Source organism: Myotis daubentonii, chromosome 6 (assembly GCF_963259705.1).
Source record: "Myotis daubentonii chromosome 6, mMyoDau2.1, whole genome shotgun sequence".
Classification (NCBI taxonomy): domain Eukaryota; kingdom Metazoa; phylum Chordata; class Mammalia; order Chiroptera; family Vespertilionidae; genus Myotis; species Myotis daubentonii.
In genome coordinates, this window is record NC_081845.1 from 38,366,175 (window position 1) to 38,393,837 (window position 27,663).

Here is a 27,663-nt window from a genome sequence, read left to right on the forward strand (position 1 = left end):
TACATTATTTTAAAACCTGCTTGTTGCCCTAACCAGTTTGGCTCAGTGCATAGAGCATTTAGTCTGCAGACTGAAGGGTCCCGGGTTCGGTTCTAGTCAAGGGCATGTACCTCAGTTGCAGGTTTCTCCCTGGCCCGGGCCCCGGTATGGGCTCATGCAGGAGGCAGCCAATTGATGTGTTTCTTTCATATCAGTATTTCCCAGTGTATTTTCCTCTCTCTTCCCACTCTCTCTAAAAATTAGTGGAAAAATATCCTTGAGTGAGGATTAAAAAATAATAATAAATAAAAACCTCCCTGTTAAAAACACAAAAGATTCTTTGGATATCAATAATATCCTTATTGTTAATTTTTAAAAAAATTTCCAAAGTATTTCACTGAAAAATTTATTAGGTCAATTTTTTGTGATCCAGGATAAAAGCTACTAAAGATCATATTGGCATGTATGTCACTGAGGATGAGGTGGACTTAACTCATGTTTTCTGGAAAAGGGCTAGAAGATTGATAATCCTTTCATTTATAGACCAGTTCCAGGACAGGCTAAATGAAAGTTTACTGTAAGGCAAGCTTGGTTTGTAATTCAGTATATCATTGTGAAATGTGATTCTATGAGCTTTTCCTCTCTAAGGCTCTATCTGGCATTGATGGGAATCAAACTTTGAACCAGATCCCCCCCCCCAGCACTCTGCTGGAACCAGCAGAATCTTTAGAGCATGCCTAACCCTTAAAGCCTGACCCAAGTCTTGGGTGAATAATGTAGGGAGTGATAGACTAACATGTATCCTCCAAACCTACTATGAGAGTGCTAGTGTGCAGATCAGATAAAAACTGGCATTTTTATTAATAAACTAGTGACTTCGTGCACCTTGAAAGGAAATTAATTAGAAAAAATATTTTAATATCGCTATTCGCCCTTTCTCTATAATAGAAGTGTCAACCAAATTCACGATCGATAATGACAGATCGAAACACACCCATGCGACATAGATAGGGAGGTCAGCATAGCTGTTACAATTTGATTAAAATATTTTAGAATATTATTGGGATTTTGTTTCTTTGACTCAAGATTATCTTTAGTATGAATAAAACATTCAAAAGTTAGACATGATTAAGCTAATGACTCATCAATATACATTTAGCCCAAACATTTTAACCATGGGTAAATTCAATTTTGTAAAGGAAATAGATATTTCAGCGTTGAGTTCCATTAAGTCTGTGGAGTCAGGATAAGTTGAAGATATTAGGTTTGGTTTTTACCTATTTTGAAGAGATAAATTTTTTAAATATTATGCCAGACTAACATATAATTACAGGTTATATATTAAAACCAGTTCTTTCCTGTGCCCACTAACAGAAGTTTGAGAATTTGAAAACTATTTTCAGTCTGACTAGTGTGGCTCAGTGGTTGAGCATCAACCCATGAACCAGGTCATGGTTCAATTCCTGGTCAGGGCACATGCTCCGGTTGCTGGCTCAATCCCCAGTAGGGGGTTTGCAGGAGGCAGCCTATCAGCGTTTCTCATCATTGATGTTTCTATCTCACTCTCACTCGCCCTTCCTTTCTCTGAAATCAATAAAAAAAACAAACCACAAACAAAAACCATGTCTTTAAAACACATATATTTTCACGTGTTTTTAGGTATAGATGAAATCTAGCCCCTTGATTACTATTTTAGCCCTGGCCAGGTAGCGCAGTTGGTTAGCATGTCGTACCAATAGGCCAAGGTTGTGGGTTTGATCCCAGTCTGGACACACATAAGCATCAACCTGTGAATGTATAAAGTGGAACAAGAAATCGATGTCTGTCTCTCTCTCTCTCTCTCTCTCTCTCTCTCTCTCTCTCTCTCTCTCTCTCTTTTCTCTCTCTCTAATCAATAAATATTTTTAAAATTATGCCATATAGTTAGTATGTATGCATAGTCTGAGAGCTACCGTTGTTTTTTTTTAGTTTGTATTATTTCTTTTTTTCCTTCTTTAAAACCATCAGTAGCTCCTAAGAAAATGTGGGATAAAGTACTCTTAATTTCCTACTACATTCACCTTTTTCCTGTATTTCATCCTATTCCAAATTAAACCTGTTCCTTTTTGTGTAACTCAACAATGATGCCAAAAAGTAATTAGCCTCTAAAAGTTGTAGTATAAATTCTCCCATTTAATTTTTCTATCTCAACAGACACTTTCCTGTCATTTCACCTTGGATAGGCCAGAGGATGTTTAAAATCAAACTTGGTTACAAAACATTTATGAATCTTGTCAAACAATGGTATGTATACAGGCAGTGTCTGACCTATATAGCTGCTGTCTTTGTGTTGTGAAAGAGAGCAGGCACAGAAAAAAAATCAAAGAAGCTTGGGAGTATCTGTGGGTTCCCAAGAAGATGGGTAGAGACTATGAAAAATAGAGGCTGCTTAGCAGAATTGAACCCAAGGACAATCTGATTCCTATGCAGAGCCTGCCTGCTTACAGTGGCCCCAAAGCCTTCTAAAATGTTTATCTAGATGGCCCACATCTTTTATAAACTGAATATTGAACTTGAAATTCATTATTATACTTTTGAGTTAAGCTTTTTTTTAAATGGAAACATCTCTGCAGAATTCATTGATTCAGTACATAATTATTGAAGGTCTGTGTGCTGGCATTAGGGAATTGGAAATACAGCAGTGAACAAAAAAAGCAAACATTCTGATTTTATGGTGCTTACATTCTATTGAGACAGACTAATAAATAAATAAATAAATTAGTATGAGATATCAGGCTCCATAAAATAAAAAGAGTGAGTTAACCCTGTTTTCTTCTTAATACCTACCAGTTATTCTATCTAAGAGGAATAGGGATAATATAAGGAGCATTTAAAAGTTTGGATAGACTCATGTGAGTTACTTATTGAAAGAGCATTGGGTAAGTAGCATAAAGTCACCAAATGCCTGGGAAGAAACACTGAGAAGGCGGACAGGATAGAGAAATAGAGAAGCAAAGCTCTCAAAGACCAAGATCACTCATTCCATGATTTCTGTTTATTTGTGGGGTTTTGGTGTTTGTTAGTTTTGTTTTTTAACCAGATCTCACCCTGAGTATAAACAAGGGAGCTACGTTTTTCTTTCTTCCTGTCCTCTTCACTTCTCTTCAGTCAAGAACTTAGGCTAATGCATATTTTTCAAAAAATTTTAAATATTCATTAAAAGAAGTAGCCCAGCTTCTGCTGCTTTGGGTTCAGACAGACTTGGGTTCTAATCTCTGGTTGCATTTTTCTACTTTTATATTCTTAGACAAGTTACCCATACTTTATGAATTTCTGGTTTATAAGTGTGTAAAACAAATAATTATATCTGTCTTATAGGTATAAAGTGCTTAGTGTCTGATATGTAGGTCTTCATAAGTTACTGGTCTTACTGTCATTAGCCTATTACTATTTTTGTTATCATTATCATTGATAGGTTATTATCATTAACCTGACCATGATTGAACATGCTTTTTCTTTGGGGGAAAGTAATTTTCTAATTTAAAACCACCAACACTGCTTAGAATATTGTACTTCTTATTTTCAAATATGGGTGATGGATGGCCTGTATTTTTTGAAGCCTATGTGGAGATTTAAAACTGCATTTCTAAAAGAAGAAACCCTATACTAAGAGAGTAAATCTTAGAAGTTCCCATCACAAGAAAAAAACTATTTTGTGACTGTGTATGGTGACAGATGTTAATTAGATTTATTGTGGTGAATCATTTTGAAATATATACAAATATTGAATAATGTTATACTCCTGAAACTAATATAATGTTGTTGGTCAATTATTCTTGAATTAAAAATAAGCAAAAGAAAAAAACCTTAAAGGAGAGAGAGCAAAGATTTGTCAATATTCTTGCTCCTTTATAAGTCATGTCATTCTAAAAATTAAATTGAAGAAGTGGAAAAAAGTAGAAGACAAATAAGCACAATGTAAAATTAAAGTTCTGTGCTAAAAGGATCTCAGTGTACCCAAAACATGATGTTGAAAGGAAAAAAGTGCTTAACAGACAAGCTATATATACAAAAACAGGAAGATATCAGCTAGAGAAGAAATATCTTGACAAAATTAGCAAGCAGAAGTAATCTTATAAACCAGCACTCATTCTAAATGAAATGTTTTAAATGACAATGGGACATTTTTAAATAACATGCTTAAACCACATAAATGTAATGAATCCCACTCCCACTCTTAAAGTTATTTGGTTTAATGGCAAAAACCACTGCTCTTTGTGTTTTCTAATCAATTACTAAATATAATTACAACTCTAATGAATAGATCTTTAAATCGGTAGTACTTCAATATAATTCCTGGGTTAATGAGAAAATTTAAGGTTTAATAGGTGGTCCATGAAAATGTGATTATGCCTTTTGGCCTGATTAGTAAGTATTCTTTCTACTAAAATCTATCCTTTTTTATGAATTGGCTAAATTTTTTCAAGACAAATGATTAATTAGGGAAAACACTTGGATCCAGATAGCAGGTAATTTGAGATTTATCTCCTAAATTTCAAAGACAAAAGAATGAGGTGTGATTTTCTTTTTCAAGAAACTTATGTTGGAGAAACAAACCCCATCATCATTCCTCCCCTTTGCTCCATCCCCACTGTTTCCAGACCAGCCTCTTCCCTTGCCAGAATCGCCTCAACACCCTTCCTAACTCACCTTCCTGCCTCCAGGTTTGCCTTTTCTAATATATTTTGCTAAACCTTAGCTGAAATGCAAATTTGCTATCATTCTACTCTTTAAAATTTGAATAACTCCACAGTACACTTAAGAATGAAATGTATTTCCCCTAATGACTCTTTAACACAAGCATGTCAAACTAAAAGGCTAACTGGGGCCAAATAAACAAGGTTTAGTTTATGTGGGTAGCAAAAAATCAAAAGCTTCAATTTTCATAGAAATGTAGGTTTACTACAAAGGGCTGAAATAAATGAGTAATCCTATCTAATAATAGACAAACATGGTAATTGACCATACCTTTGCTACCCCTCCCATTGGCTAATCAGTGAGATATGCAAATTAACTGCTAACAAAGATGGCGGTTAATTTGCATATGTAGGCACGAAGCAGCAGAGTGAAGACTGAAGGCGGCTCCGGCAGGAGCAGCGAAGGCTTGAAGGCGGCTCCGGCTGGAGTGAAGACCTGGGTCCCGCGTGCTGGAGGAAAACCGGTGCCGGCAGCCAGGGGAAGGGAAGGCCTATTGCACAAATCTTTTCGTGCAACAGGCCTCTAGTTATTAAAATAAGAGAACATTTTAATAAAAATTTATATTTTTTTCTTGAACATTAACGTACCAGACACTGAATAACTGCACAAATTAATAAGCGTAACGCCAATAAACCTTTTTTTCTTGTTCCCCACAAGCGAAATATTTCCTGTTGTGCACACCAAACAAGACAGTCCAAGACTAATGACGTGGCAATCGGCTGCTAAAATATTCGCTGCTAGTATTAGGGGAGAGAAATGGTGCGCCTGCGCGTAAGGCACGTAAGGGAAATGAATGCAACACCATTATAGTAATCAGTCATTGAACGTTGTAGTTCGTTATTAATAATTATGTATAACAGGATATTATAAAAATTAAGTTACGAAATTTTTATTAAAATGTTTCTTACATACCATTATGTTGGCTGGGCCACAATAATATTCATTTGGGGCCTTGTGCAGTCCGCGGACCTTGAGTCTGACATGCTGGTTTTAACAAGTCCCCCCTTAGATTTATTTTTTACCTAAACTCCATCCATTACTCTCCATACCCTCTGCTCCAGACCCAATGAACTTCCTTTATTCTGCTTCCCTAATGGACCACTCTCACTCTCTCCCCTGCCTCTGGGCCTTTGAACATGCTGGTTTTGTTGCTTTGAACTCTGCCTTTACTCCCCCATCAAGAGTCTCTCTCTGCCTCCCTCCCTCCCTCTCTCTCTCCCTCCCTTCCTCCCCCTCTCTCCTCCCCCTCTCTCCTTACCAAGGCCTCCCTTCCAATTCCCTAAGTCTCAGCTCAGATGTTTCTTCCTTAGGAAGCCTATCTTGACCCATAAGTCTGGACTCTAATGCTTCATAGTTCTCTGCTCAAATGAACTCATCTAACTGCCTCCAGTTTTTATGTGGGTGTATCAGCTTATTTTTTAGAATATTGGAGTTGAGACCATTACTGCTAATGACAGATGCAAAACCTCACTTTGATACAGTTAAGTTTACCAAAATATTTTTAGAGGGAAGGTAATATTTCCAAAATAATATTACTTCTTGTATTAGATGTTAGTATTCTTCTTAGAAGAAATAAAATTTTGAAATAAAATGTTTAAATAGCAGACTTTATAAAATAGCTGCTGGCCCACATTGATAACCTGTGGTAAATATCAAAAGCATAATTCTTTCCAGTTACCGTTCTGTACTTAGGATGGTCATCTTTTCAGCAGATGTTTGTTGCATGCCTGTCATGTGCCTAGCACTGGGGGTTCATTAGGAGATGCACCTTCAGGACATCCAGTCTACTCAAGAAATGAAATCTTTGGAAAATACAAACTTTTTATTGAATGATTTTGTCAACATAAGAAGCATCCAAACCTGTAAAGAATTTTTGTGAGTTTATTTAAGCCAAACTGTCAACAATTGCAGGGAAGCAAAATCTCAACGGATTGAGATAATGCTCCAGAGAATGGCAGTTTCGCACCTTGTTTTATACATTACAATCAAAAGAGAAGATGCAAGTTACATGAGATCTATTGGTGATAGATTAGGAGGGGGAGGGAGAGGGGGAGGGGGAGAAAGCAAAGGGGGGAAACCTCTGGGATTAGATGAAAAGTAACACAGGCACATAAGTCTTTTACCTAAGTAGGTAAAGGATTGTTAACAGTTGACAATTAACAATAGCAATGAGAGGATTTGTGGTCTCTGTGCCTTGGTTGTGCCCTGAGGGGTCTGGAAAAACACACACACACTAAAGTGGGAGTTACCCTGATATTCCAAGGGAATTTTATCCTAGATGTAAAAGACAATAGACTGGCTTAGTTAAGGTAAAGATTGACTTTTGTCCAGGAAGATCTTAGCCTAGGACTTGACTACCTGCCATAAACTGCTTTTATGTAAAACTTTTTAATTTCATTCTATCCTTTGTGGTTACTTTAGGTCTCTGAGTTCCTCAGGTTAGCATGTGGCCCCTTTTTAATCCACAATTTGAAACAAAACATTTCCAAAAGTGAAATCTACAGTGATATTTTCAGGTCGATTTATTCAGAGGCAACCTTTTTATGTTGGAGAACAGAGTAACAAATTCACTGTACTGCTTTATTAAAATGAGCAGAAATTAGCATTCTTTGAAGAACTTAAGTCAGTCTTTAATAGAGACCATAAAGGAATTTTGACATTTAATTGCTAGAAGGCCTTGGTAAATCACTGAATTAAAATATGTTTAAATTTTTCTTTTTACTTAAGGTGGCATTGAAATAAATAAGCTGAAACTTTCATTAAAATAAAAAAGGAATCCTAATTGGAACTTCCTAAACAATTTTAGTACATGCTTCTTCAATAAATATCAAGCACTAAGCATCAAACACTATATGTATACAGTTTGCAGTTTTAATTTGCACTTATTTTAAACCATTTTTGGGAATGCATGCTTTCCCCTTGCCTCTCATTAAAAAAATAAATAGGTAAGCATTCTCCATTTTGCAAATGACATATTTTAATGTCACAAAGAAGGTTATACCCTACTAGATAACTAACCCCACTATTTTATTCCTTCCAGAAAATAAAATCACAGCCCAGCTCTCTGGAACCAGTCATCATTTTCACATACTTTCTTCATTATCTAACTACCTTTATAGCTCACAACCCCATACAAGAAGCCCATTTGTGTTTCCTATACTCATCTACAATCAGTGTATCTTGGAGGGTACAGCTCATATTGCTGTAAGTTGGATGATTTCCTAGGTTTATTTTTGCCTGTTTGTAGCTGAGTGGGCATTTGATTATAATGTTTGTTTTTGTGGCTGTGCTCAGAACTCCCTCTGAGCTTGGAAGCTTCTATAGCCTTTTCTTCTATGCTATTAGCCCAAAATTGCTTTTCTTGACCAGTAAAAATATTTTGGATGCTTTAACAATTTATAAAAGTAGTGTATGAGCACAAACATCTTATTTATCTGGGAAGATAAATAAAAAGTATCCATTTTTAACCTGCTACTTTTAAAATATGACAGTTTGAGCAAAAGGAGTAACTTAGTATTGTCTGAGACATTGTAATTTCACTTCTAAGACTGAAACTTATTTTCATTTATAAGTTCTGGTTCTGTGCCTGTCAGCAAATAAACTCCATTTATTTGCTTCTGTCAGATGTTCCAACTTTTTTTTTAACCTGAGCATGTAAGCTTTTGAAAACCATAGGGCAAACATGCAAAAAGAGTTCTAATTTAGGAGTTGATTTTTAAAAGTTAATGGAGTCATGTAAGGAAATAGTGTTGACACAAGATTTGAGAGATTTGTGTTCTGGATCCAACAATGTCAGGTTTTGTGTTCCTTTATAACCTATATTTTCTCAAAAATTTCATCGGATTTTTAGAAATTCTTTCTTTAGAATCCAAGGCGCTTGTGAGGGAACATTAGACATTTTAAAGCCTTCTAATTTACTTGAAAAAAGAAAATTCAGAGATCTGCTAACCTTATCTGTGTAGGACAGTGATATCTATAGTTTCTATATAGCTTACCAAAAATCAATTTATATTGAATATAGGCAGGCCATGGTCCCATACTTCTTCCTGAGTTCTGTGGCCCATTCTGCGTTGTTTGGGCATTATTGGAAGGGAAGAGGGAAATTTCAATGGTTTATAAAATGTAAAATGAACTTGATTCCTCCTCTTGGTGTGAGGGTCAGTCTAGAGAGGCTGGTTGCTGCCTGGCTCTAGATAAAAGGACCCAAGCGGGTGAAGGGAGGGCAGCTCTCGGCCGCTGGTCCTGGGGGCAGGGGCAGTTCACCTTTCAGTGAAGCCCCAGGGCTCGTGCTGCGGTGCGCGGTGCACGGTGCACGCTCACCTCCCAACCGACTGAGCCGCCCGGAGTTCCGGACCTGAGCATTAGCTGCTCTGGGGAGCTGGCCCCAGGAGCTTTTTTCCGCCGGGTTGGTCAGCTGTTAGAACCGCCCGCCCCTTCGCGCTAAGAGGGCGGGGCTGCAGGGCGCCGAGGGTCCGAATTGGTGCTCGTGGCCTCCAGACGGCGGAGTGACAGCGGGGCTGGGCGGAGCGGCTGGTTTGTTCGCCCCGCCCCTCCCCAGCCGCTTTGCCCCCGCGGTCGGCGCTGCCTGAGCTGCTGCACCCCGAAGTCCGGCCGGCCTGCCTCCCACCCGGCGCTCGCCTCCTCCGAGCCGCCCAGGCCACTCTTGGTGACCGCTGCCGTCTCGTCTCCACGCCGACATGCGCCTGGCCGCCGCCGCGAACGAGGCGTACACCGCCTCACTGGCCGTCTCGGAGCTGCTAGGCTGCAAGCAGTGCGGCGGGGGCCGCGGCCAGGACGAGGTACCCGGGCGAGGGGCCGGGCGGGCGGGCGGCCCGGCGAGGTGCCTGGGCTGCAGGGTGGTCGTGTGGCTGCCCCACTGACTCACCCTAACAGCTTCAGAGAACGCTCCCCCGGAGGGCGCCCTGGAACAACCGCCTGCGCGGCGGGGGCGTCTCGGCTGGCCTGCGGCCCCTTGGTGCAGGGGCGGGCTGTGATGGAGGGTGGAGGGGACATGCTTTCCACGCCGGTCCCTGGGCAAACACTGCCGGGCTGGAGGAGACCCCTGCCTCGGTCATTTCATGGAAGTCTCCGGCACGTAAATAACATTGCCTCCTGTGCAAGTCTCCACAAGTCAGAAACCGAACAAAGCTGAGTCTCAGGGAGAACAGCCTGTGGATTTTTTCCCCTAGGCGTCCTGTCAAACCAGATTTTTCAGTGACCCCTCACTCCCTTTGCTTCCTACTTAAAAAGAGAAAGACAAAGGAAAAAAATACGTTTCAGTCAGTTAAAAGATGATGTTGCCTAGAGTAGGTATGTTCTGCCAGCTCCATAACGTTATGCACAACGTTTACTCTTATTACCATCCCTTTTGTGCCTGAATTGGCCTTCAGAAAGAGCCAATTGTAACATTTTGTATTTTTCCTAAGTGGTTGCAAATAGGGCACCATTTGAGAGTTACTAATATAACTTTACAATTTTAACCTTTGAAAGAAAGGCTTTGGTTCAGAAACTAACAAAGGACAAAATAAGTAGACATTAAAGTTTGCATTGAAATCAGATTGCAGTATATTGCCTTACTTCAAGAAATCTAAATGCAAAGTAAATTCTCTGCAGCTTTGCCCACTAAAATTACTCAGTTTTAATATTCATAGTATTTTAAATGGAATCTACATTATGGGCATACTTGAATATTCACATAAATGAAGACATTTTCTCTTGAAGGTTGTATAATAACAGCAAATACTGTTTCTAGATTTTAACACTTGTGGATATATAATATGCTCCTTGTTTACAGTTAATGCAACAACCTAAAAAAAAAAAAAAGAACCACACAAAACAAAATAAAACTCTTATAACTTGCTTTGGAAACTTTACCAAAGAGAAAATACCGTGAAGGCGTTCAAGTAGCATTTATAGTTTTTGTTTGCAGGCCATACAGATATTTTCTCATTTTGAGAAATGAACCCCAATAATTGTGCTTCAATAGATCTGTTATTTCTGGCTATATTTATGAGGCAGAATCCTGGTTTTTACCCAGATCTAGACTCCCTAAATACAGCCATGTAAATTAAAAGATAAAGAGATACATTTTAGCTTTCACATTGATTATCTGTGATATTGTGCCCATGGGATTGTGTTTGGGAAACCAGGAAGCTTTGTATAGTTGTATTTCATTTTTATTTTTATTATTTTTTTAATATATATTTTATTGATTTTTTACAGAGAGGAAGGGAGAGAGATAGAGAGTTAGAAACATCGATGAGAGAGAAACATCGATCAGCTGCCTCCTGCACACCCCCCACTGGGGATGTGCCCGCAACCCAGGTACATGCCCTTGACCGGAATCGAACCTGGGACCCTTCAGTCCGCAAGCCGATGCTCTATCCACTGAGCCAAACCGGTTTCGGCTGTATTTCATTTTTAACACATCAAACATGTGAGAATATAAATTAGGAAGCACTGCTTTATAGGAAAATGATTTACTGTGCAAAAGAACTAACACAGCTCTTTCAAATAGCAAGTTTCCATAGTGCTTTTATATGAAACACTTCCAGGAATGAAACTTGTAACTATAGTATATAGGGCACACCTAGGGACCTAAGGCAGCCTTACAAATCTAGTACTTTGAAGTCAGTGAGTGTTTATTTTTCTAGAATCTATATATATAAAAGCCTAAGTGACTGAAAGACCAGTCACTATGACACGCACTGACCACCAGGGGGTAGATGCTCAATGCAGAAACTGCCCCCCCACCCCCTCCGGTGGTCAGTGCGCTCCCACAGCCAACCTCCCGTGGTTCCTCCACTTGGCCGGCCAGCCCCGATCGGCCCTGATCACCATCTAGGCCAGGGGTGGGCAAACTTTTTGACTCGAGGGCCACAATGGGTTCTTAAACTGGACCGGAGGGCCGGAACAAAAGCATGGATGGAGTGTTTGTGTGAACTAATATAAATTCAAAGTAAACATCATTACATAAAAGGGTACGGTTTTTTTTTAGTTTTATTCATTTCAAACGTGCCGGATCCGGCCCGCGGGCCGTAGTTTGCCCACGGCTGATCTAGGCCGAGGGACCCCACCTATGCACGAATTCGTGCACCGGGCCTCTAGTATCCTATATAATAAAAGCCTAATATGCTAAGTGTCCAGTCGTCTGGTCGGCCATTCAATCAATCAAAGTGTGATATGCTAAGATCGCTCAACCGCTCGCTGTGACATGCACTGACCACCAGTGGATAGACGCTCCTACTGGAGGTTAGCTAGCTGCTGGGGCCTGGCCAATTGGGACTGAGCGAGACGGGCTGGGCACACCATGGAGCCCTCCCACAGTCCCTCTCTTCCTGGCCAACCTCCCTTGTACCTTCCAGGCCCTGATCATGCACCGGTGGGGTCCCTCGGCCTAGCCTGTGCCCTCTCTCAATCCAGGCTGAGGGACCAACCAACCCTCCACCCCCCAGTGCAGGAATTTCGTGCACCAGGCCTCTAGTATTTCATAAGTGACCAGACACTAGAAAATGAGGTACCTTGAACTTTACATATTTTTAAATTTTCTAGTAGAGTAAATGACGATTTTAAAAGAAACACTAGTATATTTTGTTGTAGTAGGAATATTTCTTTATAACACTTCTAGATTTCTTTATTTCTATTTAAATTTATTTTATTTTTTGATTTTAGAGAGGAAGGGAGAGGAGAGAGAGCTAGAAACATCAATGATGAGAGAGAATCATTGATTGGCTGCCTCCTACATGCCCCCTACTGGGGACTGAGCCCACAACCTGGGCATGTGCCCTTGATGGGAATCCAGGAGGCTCTATCCACTGAGCCAAACCAGCTAGGGCACTATGTAAAATTTTTGAATATCAAAAGGCTAGCGCCCAGCTATAGACAATGCTTCTCCTTAAGAAGGGGGAGTGGGGTGGAACTTTCACTTTTACACAATATATCTTTGCCTTGTTGAAATGCCTCAGAAAGCACATACTCCAATTAATATCAATGTTGTGGTTATTAGTATTAAAGCATCTGTACAGTTTTAAGATGTACCAAGTGCAGTGCGAAAAATATAATGATTCAAATGATCTGAGTATTTTAAATTTTTAACTAGTTTTACAAGTAGGTAGATGCCATAGCCAACAAATGCTTTCATTTTGCATTTGTGGCAAATTCATTCTTTCACTTAAGAATATTTACATAGATTCATAAATGTATCTTTATCAAGTTTTTTAAAATCTCATTACAATAGTACTTTTATACAGTGATATAAAATTTTTCTGTGATACTGTCAACATTTGCTAAGAATTTTCATACTGTGAACGTTACTATGTTAGTAGTAGACACTAATGATACTATGTCGGAGATTTGCAGCAATGTTGTGATGGTAAAAACTTGCTCTCTTTCAAAGATGCTGATTAGGAGAATTGTTGAGGAGAGGACTGTTAGTTCCCGTGTTAGTTTTCCCAGCCACACCTTTACCAAGAGCCAATGATGTTTATGCTGTGATTAGCATCTACATCTGTTTTTTCAACAAGGCTACTTTCTCTTGGCAGTTTTGCTTCCTAGAATCTGGATTGGACAAAATTTTATCTAAGTCTGTAATTCAGTTTCTTACAGATACAGATGAAGTAACCTTTAGGATATTATGAAATGCACTTAGTTTGGCTATGATTACCCTATTGAAAACCTGCAGTGTCTTTTTTGGATCAGTTCCTGCCAGAAAATAGGGTAGTAACTAATTTGTCATGTAACTAAGAAAAATCAGTGTTTCAAAAGTGAGTTTTCTAGAAAATTGAAACTTTCAACCTTTTAGAGACCAAGAATACTATTATATAATAATAGTGATATCTAAAAGAACCTTTAAACTATCAAAAACTCTTAATGAGGCTCAATAAACACTACCTCTAACCAGACTTCCTGGCTGTTTTCAGGGTAATTACCATGCTTACTTTTCCCAGAAGTTAGAACTCAATTTGTGTGCAATGGAAGGCTAGATAGAATCAGTGATCTGCTTCCCACCAGTATCTGGACTAGGATAAATTGGGATGTAATCCCATGGCTCATAACATGTTCTTGTATCCTTCTTAGGTACCTAATCAATTAACAGAGAAAACAAAGGACATCTTTTGAGTCCTGCCTCCAAATATTAGGAAAATAATTGATGTGAAGTCTAGAATAGTAATTGTATTTCCCAATCTTAATATTGACCCTTTCTGTTGGGGAAAGCCTTAATTTTTTAAAATCTGTCCATCTCTTCTTCCCCTTATCTTTTTTTTTTCACTTCCTCTCTTTCCCCCTACCATTTCCCTTTTTGCTTTTACAGAATGTCACAAACATCTCACAATTTCTTCAGCTTAGTAAGAAATTGACCCTCGTAGCCCAAGGCAAGCTGGGTAAAATTCTCTTTTACTTAGAACTAGCTTTAGGTAAAACAATGAAATTATATTCTTGAATGTCAGAGATTCCTTTTCATTTTCAGTTTTTTCTGTTCTTCTGTCCCCTCTTCTTTTTTTAGATTCATCTTTTTGTCAAACTAGTACCTCATCAAGGACTGGATGTGATCTTACACTAAGAGGTTATTAGCATAATGAATCTATAATCCAGTCCCAAAAATGTTCTTTTCTTTTTTTAAAAAAAATATATTTTATTGATTTTTTTACAGAGAGGAAGGGAGAGGGATAGTGAGTTAGAAACATCAATGAGAGAGAAACATCGATCAGCTGCCTCCTGCACACCCTACTGGGGATATGCCCACAACCAAAGTACATGCCCTTGACCGGAATCGAACCTGGGACCCTTGAGTCTGCAGGCTGACGCTCTACTCACTGAGCCAAACCGGTTAGGGCAATGTTGTCTTAACATCCTGTTTTAAAATGCATCGTCTTCCCCTTTAAAAGAATTTATTTCCTAAGGAACAGGGAGGAAGGGTTTGGCCAATGAAGGCAAGGAAGAGGGGAGACAGTGATACCAATATGGCCTCTAAATTCCTACAGCTGTATGGATGGACTTACAAAGACTTGAAAATTACATAGGACTGTTGGCAAAGACCCTTGCCATAACTATAGAAAAATACTCCATTTCCGAAACATCAGTGACTTTCTTAGAACTGGAAAACTATTGTTTTATAATATTTTGGTATATAAACTATACATTTGGTATAAAAATAAAACCAAAATAATATTCAACCTCTTTGTTTGAGGCCCATGTGCTATCAATCTGGTCTCATTAAAAAACTTTATATATATCACCTACAATATGCTGCTAATGATTTTGTAGAATAAAGTCCTAGAAGTGGAATTGATGTTTTTCCCCCTCTCCTTACAAAGAGGAACATCCTGTATAATAAAAGGCTAATATGCAAATCAACCAAACAGCGGAATGACCGGTCGCTATGATGTGCACTGACCACCAGGGGTCAGACACTCAATGCAGGAGCTTCCCTCTGGTGATCAGTGCGCTCCCACAGGGGGAGTGCCAATCAGCCAGAAGCCACGCTCACGGCTGGCGAACACACCGGCAGCACTGATTTCCGACTGCTGGCTTAAGCCAGGGTGTGGGCCTAAGCCAGTAGTTGGACATCCCTCGAGGGCTCCTGGACTGTGAGAGGGTGCAGGCCAGGCTGAGTGACCCCCTCCCCCCAAGTGCAAGAATTTTGTGCACCGGGCCTCTAGTAATTATATACTTTTCTTTTTTGCCTCCACATTCTATACCTTGGAGATCTTTTAAAGCCAGCCCATAAGGAACTGCCTCATTTTGTACAATGCATGTTATTCTAGTCCAGCGATTTTCAACTGGTGTGCCGCAATAATTTTAAAACATGCAGTACCCTACTATTTAGTTTGGGGCACTGACCTCTTTTTCCCTTAGATTGTCAAATAAAAAATGACAACAGCAAACACAATAGCCATCTGGTGTGAATGAATCAAAATTATACCTATTTTTTTTGTCAGATCAGCAACAAATATATTTTTTTGGTGTGCTGCAGAATTTTAGTAATTAGTTTATGTGTGCAATGAAATGAAGGGTTAAAAATCACTGTTCTTTATGTATTGACACAGTCCTCTGTTGATGAGCATATCTTGTACTTTTAGAACAATGAATGTTACAGTGATTATCTTTTTACATACTATAACATTTCACATATGTAACCTTGATGTTTAGGATGGAATTGTTGATTCAAAAGGTATGTGACTGTTTCATTTTGATCATTATTACAAACTAGAGGCCCGGTGCGCAAAATTTGTGCACTCAGGGGGTGGTCCCTCATCCCAGCCTGCGCCCTCTCGCAGTCCGGGAGCCCTCAGAGGATGTCCAACTGACAGTGGGAAGTGGGCCTAAGCCAGCAGTTGGACATGCTTAGCGCTGCCACAGAGGTGAGAAAGGCTCCTGCCACCGCTGCTATGCTCGCCAGCTGTGAGCCTGGCTTCTGGCTGAGCAGCGCTCCCCCCGTGGGAGCGCACTGACCACCAGTGGGCAGCTCCTGCATTGAGCATCTGCCCCCTGGTGGTCAGTGTGTGTCATAGTGACCAGTCATTCCCAGTTGTTCTGCTTAGGGTCAATTTGCATATTACCCTTTTATTATATAGAATAGAGGCCTGTTACATGGGTGGGGGCCGACTGGTTTGCCCTTAAGGGTGTCCCGGATCAGGGTGGGGGTCCCGCTGGGGTGCCTGGCCAGCTTGGGTGAGGGGCTGATGGCTATTTTCAGACTGACCAAGCCCCCCAGCGACCAAAGCTCCCAGCCTTTCCTATTTTTTTTTTATTCGCTCCAGCTCCATGGCCATGGCAGCTGGAAGCAGGTATGTGGGGTTTATTTACCTTCTATAATTGAAACTTTGTTGCCTTGAGAGGAGGCAGCAGCCAGCCAGGAAGCTTGGCTTCTTCCATCATTGGGGCAACCAAGCCTCTTGCTTGCTCCAGCTCCATGACCATGGCGGCTGGAAGCAGGTATCTGGGGTTTATTTACTTTCTGTAATTGAAACTTTGTTGCCTTGAGAGGAGGCAGCAGCCGGCCAGGAAGCTTGGCTTCTTCCATCATTGGGGCAACCAAGCCTCCTGCTTGCTCCAGCTCTGTGGCTGCCAGTCGCCATCTTGGTTGGGTTAATTTGCATATAGTCACTCTGATTGGCTAGTGGGCGTGGCTTAAGGTGTAGCAAAGGTATGGTCAATTTGCATGTTTGTCTATTATTAGGTAAGATTGCCCTCCCTAAAAGTTGTAGTTATTTATACTCATTATATATTTCTTGATCTTTTTTTCTCATACTTCAAAACACACTCATCAGAATGTATAAGCATTGAATGATATTTCAAACCCCCCCCCCATAGCCTGTTATCAAACATTTTTATTTTCTTTCAAACTTTTAGATTTTAAACAATCTTAGGTGAAAAATTGTATCTTAGTGTAGTTAAGTTGTAGTTGGTTTATTGTGAAGGATCTCTTTTTTTAGCCATTTGTATTTCCTTTTATTTTAATTGTGTTCTTTGTTCACTTTTCTATCAGGTTATTGGGGGTTTCTTAATGATTTGTAGGAGTCTTTATATATTAAAGAAATTTAGTCCTTGATATATGAATTACAAATTTATTTCCAAGTTTTCTGTTGGCTTTTGACTTTGTATGCTTATTTTTCCCATGTGAAAGTATTCTTGTCATCCCATTTATCAATCCTATGTTTTATGACTTGGATTTTGTGGCATACTTACACCTGCTCCATTTCATGTGTTCTGTTCTACCACTGCAATGGTTTTCAGTTTGTTTGTTTTTTATGTAACACATTTACTGTAGAGTAAAGTATGATTTAAGGCTCCAACTTCATTTGGAGTTGTTCCAAGATCATTTGTTGAATAATCTCCCACACTTGATATGTCACCTTTTTATATACTAAAGTCCCAAGAATAATGTCTCGTTATAAAAAAGAATAATAAACCCTTGAAATGGATATTTTCTTAAAATGCATTTTGTTTAAATAAGATAGTAAAGATATCAGAAGGGGTCAATATTGATTTTAGCCTTAAAGTTTTGCCCAATATATATTTTTTGAACTGTATGTAATTAGAGATTCAGCAGTTAAAAAGGCTAATAGAGTCATCGTTTTATATCTACATGGCTGCAATTATACCAAGATGAGGTATTGAAAAGCAGGAATGTGGGGTTTTTTTCTTGTATTTATGATAGGATATTAAAATCAAGACACATACATAGACCAATGAATTGGGTGCCTCCTCTAATGAAGTGTGTGGTGGTTAGAACATTACTATCCTCACAATAAGTGTGGAATAATCTGATTAAGATCACTGATCTCCAATACAAGATTATTTGAATTGTATATGCTATAGATTCATTTAGTAAATATAGCATACTTTGAATCTGAATCCTGAGTTCTCCTAATAAAGATTATCTTCTATTTTGTTCTGCCTGCTTAATTTTTAAAACTCCATTCTGCTCAAAAGGTTTTCATTCACTTGAACCAGATTTCTTGAATTGCTGCCACATGTCCTTCTTTAACCCTCCCGCCCCTTTTTTCTTTAAAAGGAAAGCATCTGGTTTATATCATGAAGGACTTTTTGAAGCAGTATTGAGAGGAGAGAAATGCTATTTGTATTAATTTTGTATGTAATGTAATTTGTACCTAAGCAAGGGTTAATCTTTAGTTGTTAAAACACTAAGTTTTTGTTTAGAGACCAGATTGATGAGCCTTAAAAAAATAATAAAGTTGTATTATTTTAATTTTGTTTCTAAAGCACACTATATTGGGGGGCGGGGGGAATGGAAGCCTTAACAGTAGATTTTTAATTTTTGTTAACCACACTTCATTGTTACATAAGGTATAAAATTCTAGATTCCAGGTATGGGATTCTAGATTCACTATGTCAAAAAGCAAAACATTTCACAATTACTTGAGCTTTTCTAAAATATAACAAGGTTGATGGCATCCTGTAGATAAAAAACTTAAGGCTCACAAACAAAATTAATTTCTCTAAAATTGCTTTTATTCAACCACAGAGAAAACATGTCCTGCAGTACTTTCTCTTTTGTAGATTTAAATAACTTTACTTTTCATAATATTTCTGTCCTTATTGTGAACCATTATTATAGATGTAATAATAATTCTTTTAGTTTAAGACATCTAGGTAGAGGCTACTGCTTTTTCATTTCCTGACAAGATGCACGGGAATTAATATTTTGGTTGGTTGTGTTTTAGATGTACAAACACATTGGTCTTATTTTGTATCACTGACAATCCACAGGGTTGGCTGCTATGTACTGAACTTTCTGTTCTAGACATTTTGCCAAGTACTTTATGCAAAACTCTGCTTTAAGTGAAACAGGTTTCATTGTTTTCATCAGAGTCATATTGTAAGCTGTTGTCAGTTATGTGATGCAAACAGAGGGGTTGGTATGTATATGTGGCCATGAAAGCAACCACCAAAACAAGCCTGTCTCTGTTCAACTGCTTGTTTTTCCCCTCTTTCCTGTAGCCTCAGTTCATGCTGTTTACTGCTGGAGGCCTGAGATGGTGTAATTTTCTTTTCTAGGAACTTGGAATTAGAATTCCTCGACCACTAGGACATGGACCAAGCAGATTTATCCCAGAAAAGGAGGTATGTTGTTTGTGAAAGTACATAGTGAACTGTGTGCTTTTAAGGAAAACCTTTCATGACCTACATCTTGGCATCTGAACAGTTGTTATTATTAGTCAACAACATGTTTTACGCAAAGTTGTTCACAATTAATCATACTTTGGCAGTGAATCTGGGATTAGAAAGCTGTTGTAGTCATGTTGATTTCTAGTATTTCTAACACACATATTTAATCAAGGAAAGGCAAGACTTGTTTTGACCAATGATAATCCATCTGATTATATTTAGATACTATTTAGGCATGTCCAGAGCTGAGTTACTTGATCTTGACCATCTCCACAGGTTGGTACCAGTGCTCGATTGGATCTTTAATTTTAAGTATGTAATTACTCCTGTGCTTTATTTACAGATTTTTTTCTATTAGTCAGTTTTGGTTCTCCTTAAATTGAGAGTAGGCATTGTTATAAGGAAAAGCTTTAGTATCTATTTGCAAGCTTTGCAAGTTTGTTAATCTAAATATGCTTCTTTATCTGGATTCTTTATCTGGATTCTGCAAGCAGGCTTTCTAGATGGCCTTTAATGTTCATTCCCTTCTACATAATATGTGACTGTTCTATCTGCTGCCAGTTGAGTTAAATTTGTAACCCCTCTTCTCTTAAGCCAAATTTAATCTGCTTCTAGATGATACTTAGAATGCAGTGCATGCATATTTTCTTTAACACCAGTTTACAATTTATGTAATCCTGATTTTCTCTCTTTTATACAGATTCTTCAGGTGGGGAGTGAAGACGCACAAATGCATGCTTTATTTGCAGATTCTTTTGCTGCTTTGGGTCGTTTGGATAACATTACATTAGTGATGGTTTTTCACCCACAGTATTTAGAAAGTTTCTTAAAAACTCAACACTATCTACTGCAAATGGATGGGCCATTACCCCTGCATTACCGGCACTACATTGGAATAATGGTTTGTGAACATTCAATGAAAAATTCTGCCTGCTTTATTAATCTTTTTAAGAAATGGTTAATACTTTAAACATAGGGGTAAATACACATATTGTGACTTCTTATTGGATTCCTGTTAGTTAGTGTCTGTTTTTCCTCTTTCCAAATAAGTATGCTCTCAAGTATAACAGAAAAAGAAACATGTATTTACATACTTTTGAGAATAAACTAGAATACAATATCTGTTTCACTATTATAAATAGTTCACACTGATACAAGTGGTGCTAATTAAAGTTTCTTCTTAATCTGAGTTTTTGAAAGTTGAGTGTTTGAAAGTTGGTATGTAAGTGAAGTTTCTAATGTTCAAATAATTTTATCAGATATTTTGTTCTTGGAATATTTCTGAGGTGCTCTCTATGGTATATAAACTTTTAAACTGTTTATATGAAAACTTCATTTCTGTAGTTTAGGAAAATTTGAAAGACACTAATAAAAATTTTAATTAGCTGTTTTGAACATTATAAAGAAAAAGGATTTGTAGTTCAAGATGTTATTAGAATAATCTTTCTGTTTTCTGTTAAGGCTGCAGCAAGACATCAGTGCTCCTACTTAGTGAACCTCCATGTAAATGATTTCCTTCATGTTGGTGGGGACTCCAAGTGGCTTAATGGCTTAGAGAATGCTCCTCAAAAACTTCAAAATTTAGGAGAACTTAACAAATTGTTAGCCCACAGACCTTGGCTTATTACTAAAGAACACATTGAGGTAAGTAGTAAAGTAATATATCTAGGGGGCCATTAAAATTTTTAAATTGAATTTATTGGGGTGACATTGATTAATTATACAGGTTTCAGGTATATATCATCTGTATATTGTATTGTGTGTTTACCACCAAAAATAAAATTTCAATAGACTCTTTAGAATAGTTTTAGGTTTACAAAAAAGTGACAGACTTCCCATATTTTATCCCCTCAAACTCCCCCAATACACATACCTAAGTTCTTCTATTATTAACATCTAGCATTATTAGTATGGTGCATTTTATGTAATTGATGAATCAATATTGATATAAACTATTAACTAAACTATATTTACATTCAGGTTCATTCTTTGAGCTGTATAGTTTAATGGGTTTTGACAAATGCATAATGTCATGTATCCACTATTATAGTATCACACAGAATAATTTCACTGCTCTAAAAGTCCCCTGTTCATCTCTCCTTCCCCCTAAACTCTTGCAACTACTGATCTTTTCACTGTTGCCTTTTCCAGAATGTCATGTAGTTGGAATCATACAGTATTGTATGTAGCCTTTTCAGACTAACTTCTTTTATTTATCAGTATGTATTTAAGGTTCCTACATGCCTTTAAATGGCTTGATAGTTCTTTTAAAAAAAAAAAAAAAGAGTAGGTTTTTATTAATTTTAGAGAGAGAGGGAGAAACATTGATGATCGAGTGCCTCCTGCATGGCCTCTATTGGGGAATCAAGCCCACAACCCAAGCATGTGACCTCTTGGTGCACAGCCAGTGCTCAACCAACTGAACCAAACTGGCCAGGGCACTCACTTATTTTTATTGCTGAAAAACGGTCCAGTGTACCACCATTTGTTTATCCATTCACCTATTGAAGGACATCTTGGTTACTTCCAGTTTGGGGCAATTGTGAATCAAGCTGCTATAAACATTCATGTGAAGGGTTTTTGGTGGACATAAGTTTTAAATTCAGCTGGGTAAATAATTGAGTGATTGCTGGATTGTATAGTAAGCCTATGTTTAGCTTTGTGATAAACTGTCTTCCAAAGTGGCTGTACCAGTTTGCATTCCCACCAGCAGTTAATGAGCATTCTTACGCTCTTCACCCTTGCCAGCATTTGGTGTTATCAGTGTTTTGGATTTTAGCCATTCTGATAACTGTGAAGTGGCATCTTGTTTTATATCTTTTAAAAATACCATCTTAAACTACTTCCTTCTGGTTCTATCTATACTAATAAAAGAGAAAAATGGTAATTGGCGTACGACGATACCCTTTTCATTGGCTAATCAGGGCTATATGCAAATTAACTGCCAACTATGATTGGCAGTTAACTGCCAACTAAGATTGGCAGTTAACTGCCAACAAGATGGTGGTTAATTTGCATATGTAGGCACAATGCAGGGAGGCGAAAGGGAAAGCAGGAAGAAGCCCCCTGCCACTGACAGTGATCGGAAAGCCAGAGGGGAGCTAAGAGCTGGGGGGCAGGGCAAAGGCGGCCCTGGGGCCGCCTTTGCCCTGCCCCCCAGCCATGATGAGAGAATCAGGCGCCTTTGCCGCCCTGGCCAGTGATAGCAGGAAGTAGGGGTGGAGCCAGCGATGGGAGCTGGACACGGTCGAAGCTGGCAGTCCCGGGAGCTAGGGGTCCCTTGCCTGGGCCTAAAGCGAGCCCACGATCGCGGGGCCGCTGTAGCTGTGGGTCCCTGCTGCCTGAGCCGGACGCCTCAGCCAGAGGCGTTAGGCCTGGGCAGGGGCGGAGCCCGCAACCGCGGGGAGCTGGGGGTCCCCTGCCCAGGCCTGACACCTCTGTCGGAGGCCTCAGGCCTGGTTAAGGGGCCGATCCGGTGATTGGTGATCGGAGGGTGATGAGGGTCAACTCCTCTGGCCGAGGCATCAGGCCTGGGCGGGGGGCTGAGCCGGGGATTGGGGGGATATGATGGTCGTCCCCTTGCCCAGGCATGAAGCCTGGGTCAGAGGCGTCAGGCTTGGGCGGGGGGTGGAGCAAGTGATCAGAGGGATATGGCGGTCCCCTGCCCAGGCATGATTCCTGGGCCAGAGGCCTCAGGCCTGGGCGGGGGCCAGAGCCAGTGATCGGGGGGGAGATGGGGGTCCCCTGTCCAAGCCTGACACCTCTGGCGGAGGCGTCAGGCCTGGGCAAGGGGCCGACCAGGTGATCAGAGGGTGATGGGGGTCTACGCCTCTGGCTGAGGCATCAGGCCTGGGCTGGGGGCAGAACCAGTGATGGGGGGAAATGAGGGTCCCCTGCTCAGGCCTGACGCCTCTGTCAGAGGCGTCAGGCCTGGGCAAGGGGCCGATCCTGCGATTGGAGGGTGATGGGGGTCAACGCCTGAGGGCTCCCAGTATGTGAGAGGGGGCAGGCTGGGCTGAGGGACACTCCCCCCCGACACACACACCCAGTGCACGAATTTCGTGCACCGGGCCCCTAGTTTATTAATAAAGATAATAGAATAGCCTGGCCAGCGTGGCTCAGTGTTGACCTATGAACCAGGAGGTCACGGTTTGATTCCCCAACGGGGCACATGCCTGGGTTGTGGGCTTGATCCCCAGTGTAGGGCATGCAGGAGACAACCAATCAATGATTCCCTCTTCCCTCTCTGAAATCAATAAAAATATTTTTTAAAAACATATAATAGAATGAAAGTAGATTGGCATTCTCTAAAAGTACCTACCATGCAATAGAAATTCTTAAATATATCTTTTTGTAGAACATTTTAGATACTGTTACATAATTGAAACATCAAGAAGATACAAGCTTTGAATATGATTAATACAATATTGTTTAGTAATCAAAAATTATACAAAATTATGGAGCAGGAGGGACACAGATTGTAAGACTCTGAAGAGTTATAGACTAATTTAGGAATATTCTGTCAAGTTGTACAAACTGCTATCTTAAAAATCCTTGAGGAGGCTGATAATAATTTAAAACAAACAATAAAAACCAGGCATATTTTATACAGTAGCTGCCCCTTGAACACAGATTATATTGGATTTGAAACTTTGAACAACATAGTTAATCCATTCATAACCTAGTATCTGAAATAAGGTAACTGCTTTTAATACGCTTTTACTGCAAAATGCATTCTATTAATTTTTAAATCAGGATTTCAGAAAATAAAAATGATAATGTATCGTTATCGCATTATGTTAAGCTCTATTGGTGAACACAGTTCATAAAAATTAGCAAATTTGGGGTCTACATGTCACAAATTGTAATTTTATGCAAACGTTTATATACTGACTAATTCTGTTTTCAATAGATTAAATACCAAGATAAACTATCTACTTTCATCAACACCATACCCCAATATTAAAATATTCTTTTCCCTCCCTAAGCAACTTTTAAAAGCTGAAGAGCACAGCTGGTCCCTTGCAGAACTGGTACATGCAGTAGTTCTACTCACACACTATCATTCTCTTGCCTCGTTCACATTTGGCTGTGGAATCAGTCCAGAAATTCATTGTGATGGTGGCCACACATTCAGACCTCCTTCTGTTAATAACTACTGCATCTGTGACATTACAAATGGCAATCACAGTGTGGAAGAGAATCAGGTCAACTCAGCAGGAAATGTTTCGGTAAGTCTCTTATTTTGTTACATGATTGTCATAAGACTAATCTCAATAATTGCTATTTGGGTTTTTTTCCCATTGGGCCCCTATATCTGTTCATTCAGCAAGTATTTATTGACTCTCTCCAAATACCCAGCATTAGTCCAGTACTAAGGGATATACAAATTTATAAGACCACCTAGGAAGCTGTGTTTGAGAAATTTTAGGATTAGGAGCCACCAGCATGTGCCCCATCAGAGCCAGCTAGTACTGAAGAGCTACTGCAGTGAGAGAAGGTTGAGAATAGTGCTACACGGTGGTAGGGACTTCCTAATGCCGATCACATCCTTTTCTTCCCTTCTGGACAAAAGACACAAGCTGGCTTCTTAATTTTTTATCTTTTAGAAGATTTAATTACCCTTGACCTAGAAATTTCTCCTTTTAAAATTCTTTTTCATGTTTAATTTCATACAAATAAATATTAAAACATGTAATTTTTTAAAAATGCTTTCACCTCTACTTTTCTCTGGCTTTTATATTTTCTCAGTTGTTATTCCTTTGAAACAGATGAGTTGAATTTTCTATAAGCAAATTTGAGTCAAAATTCCCTCTACATTCTTTTGCTATAGTGAAAGTGCAAGGGCTTATTTTATGTTTCCAAGAGAAATCAGAGAGATAGCATCACAGTTTTCTGAATACTTTGCATAGATTTTCTCTGTTGTATTATTCCTTTGAAACAGATTTGAACAGGTTAAATTGCCTTTAACTTATATATTTGACTGTGGGCAAGTTATCTAACATCTCTGGGCTTCTGTTCTTTCATGTATAAAGATCAAACACAAGGTTTTTGTAAGTTTTAAATGAAATGTCTCTGAAGAGGTAAAAGGTCTAGAATGGTATTTATCAGGTGCTAAATTACATACGGTGAGATCAGCACATGAAGGAAAATCATTTTCAAGGTTGATCAGCATGCTTTGCTGACAAAGCCCAAGACCACCATTGTCACCCTCTTTTGAGCTAGTTGGGTCCACATTATAGGTCTGCATATGGCCAGTGATTATTTATCAAAGCTTAGAGGTTAAGAGATGGTCTAAGGGAGAGTATATCCGTTGCTAGGATGCTTGGAAATTGTATTATTGCTCTTCCCTACTTTTGATATAGTACAAGGCTAAAGAAAAGTAATTGATTGTTTTTAGTGAGTCTTCTAGTGAAATAATAGAAAAGTTTTCTGTAGTAGATAAGCTTCCTATTTCCAGGTGTTGGGTTGGCTCCTTTTAGAAGGTTTATAGCCCACAGTGATGGGACTTGACAGCCATCTGATATAGCTTATTCTTCAGATGCAAATGGTAAAAAACAAACCAAAAATAATTTCCTCATATAATATCAACATTTTAATATTAAAATACACTGTTTCCCTCATTTCTATCAAGTGTCTCATCTAAGAATATTTAAATTTTGAACAGTTTTAGAGGAAAATGGGTAACCAAATTAACATAATAAAGGGATAATGTCAGTTGACAGAGACCTTGATTAAAAAAACAACAAAAAACCTTGGGTCTTTCTCTTAAGCAACACAATCCCTTTTGAGTTTTTTAAATTTTTTGTTTGGCTACTAGTCCTGTCTCAGGAATAATTATGGAGAGATATGCATCAGAAGAATCATCAATACATCATAGAAACGCTTTCCATCATGATATTATGAGAGAAAGTACTTAGTATAGGAAGGACACTTTGTTGTAACTGTTAGAATCATATGAAAATAAGTACCCGCAAAAAAGTACCCCCCAAAAATTATACAGTATTTTTCTCTTAACATAGACTTATCCTGACAGTCATTCTGCAACAAATATTTCTTGAATACTATGTGCAAGGCACTATGCTAGATTCTGAAAATATACTAATAAATTAAATAGGCCTCCTTCCCTTATAAGGGTTTGTTCTTAAGGAAGCAGGCATTAAACCATTATCATGCAATAATAATTACAAACTGTGATTCACTCTCTGAAGGAAAGAGCGGAGTGCTATTTGAGAATAATTAGAGTGACTGGGTTGGTGGGGGTGGGGACTCAGGAGAAGCATGTAACCTGACACCTGAAGGACCAATGGGTGTAAGGCAGAATAGTAGGGGGAAGAACATTCATAGCAAAAGAAATTTATAAAGGGGAAACACTGATTTTGCATTTGAACACTGAGATTTAAATTTTAAGGTTTCTTACTATGTTTTATAAGGTATAAATTCTACAGATTTGAACCATCTTTCATAGTAAGGATGCAGGAAGGTATAGAAGTATAAATTGTTCGGCTGGTTTAAGACCATTTGGCCATTCCTCTAGTGTCAGACCTGTCATTACAAACATGCCACTGCTGTAGTCATCCCAGTAAGTGACAGCTGCCAGCCCCATTTGCAGAGGTCAGGTGGACAACTCCAGCCCTATAAAGGACATGTTCATTCTTACCAGTAATTGGTAAATTGAAAGATAGGGCTGATTACTGAAATTTAGAGATGATAAACATATGTTGACAATATGCCTAATGTATATAGTTGATGCAAAACCACTTATACTTTGTGCATCTTACTTGTTTAAACTGATTGAGCAAACAAAAATTAACTTCTAAAATATTTGTTTTAAATTGACAAGTAATATTAAATTTTAATTTTTAAAAGTTAACATTAACAGTAATGACATTGCAAATTTTCTAAGGTAAAAAAACACATTAGAATGTGTTCTTAAAGTAGTTTTTCTTATATTTTCAAATCTGCATATCTCTGTGTGTAACAGACCAAACCCAATTTTTGATTCACTCATATATACTAACGTTTTAAGATTTATTTTTCCTATATTCTGTTAAAATTCAAAAATTTCATCCTCTGACTAGTGTAAGAAACATTAATTGTATTTTCTCTTCAGATAAGTGATTCCTTCTTTGAGGTCGAAGCCCTCATGGAAAAGATGAGGCAATTACAGGAATGTCGAGATGAAGAGGAGGCAAGTCAGGAAGAGATGGCCTCACGTTTTGAAATGGAAAAAAGAGAGAGCATGTTTGTCTTCTCTTCAGGTAACACAACAGCTACTGAGAAATTTCTCTAGCTTACAAAGGCGAGCCCAGTTTC

General features: G+C 38.8%; 1 protein-coding gene across 5 annotated transcripts in view; it reads left to right on the forward strand.

The window, feature by feature from the left end:
• The window catches only part of SESN1 (sestrin 1), a 98,993-nt gene that overhangs the window by 62,822 nt on the left and 8,508 nt on the right, over positions 1 to 27,663 (forward strand). For 2 of the 5 annotated variants that reach the window (XM_059700771.1, XM_059700769.1), the window contains exons 2-6: positions 19,237 to 19,302; positions 20,048 to 20,248; positions 20,809 to 20,991; positions 24,336 to 24,578; positions 27,461 to 27,608. In XM_059700771.1, the coding sequence (XP_059556754.1) occupies positions 19,237 to 19,302; positions 20,048 to 20,248; positions 20,809 to 20,991; positions 24,336 to 24,578; positions 27,461 to 27,608 (841 nt within the window). The other 3 variants (XM_059700770.1, XM_059700772.1, XM_059700774.1) reach the window with 3 other exon arrangements.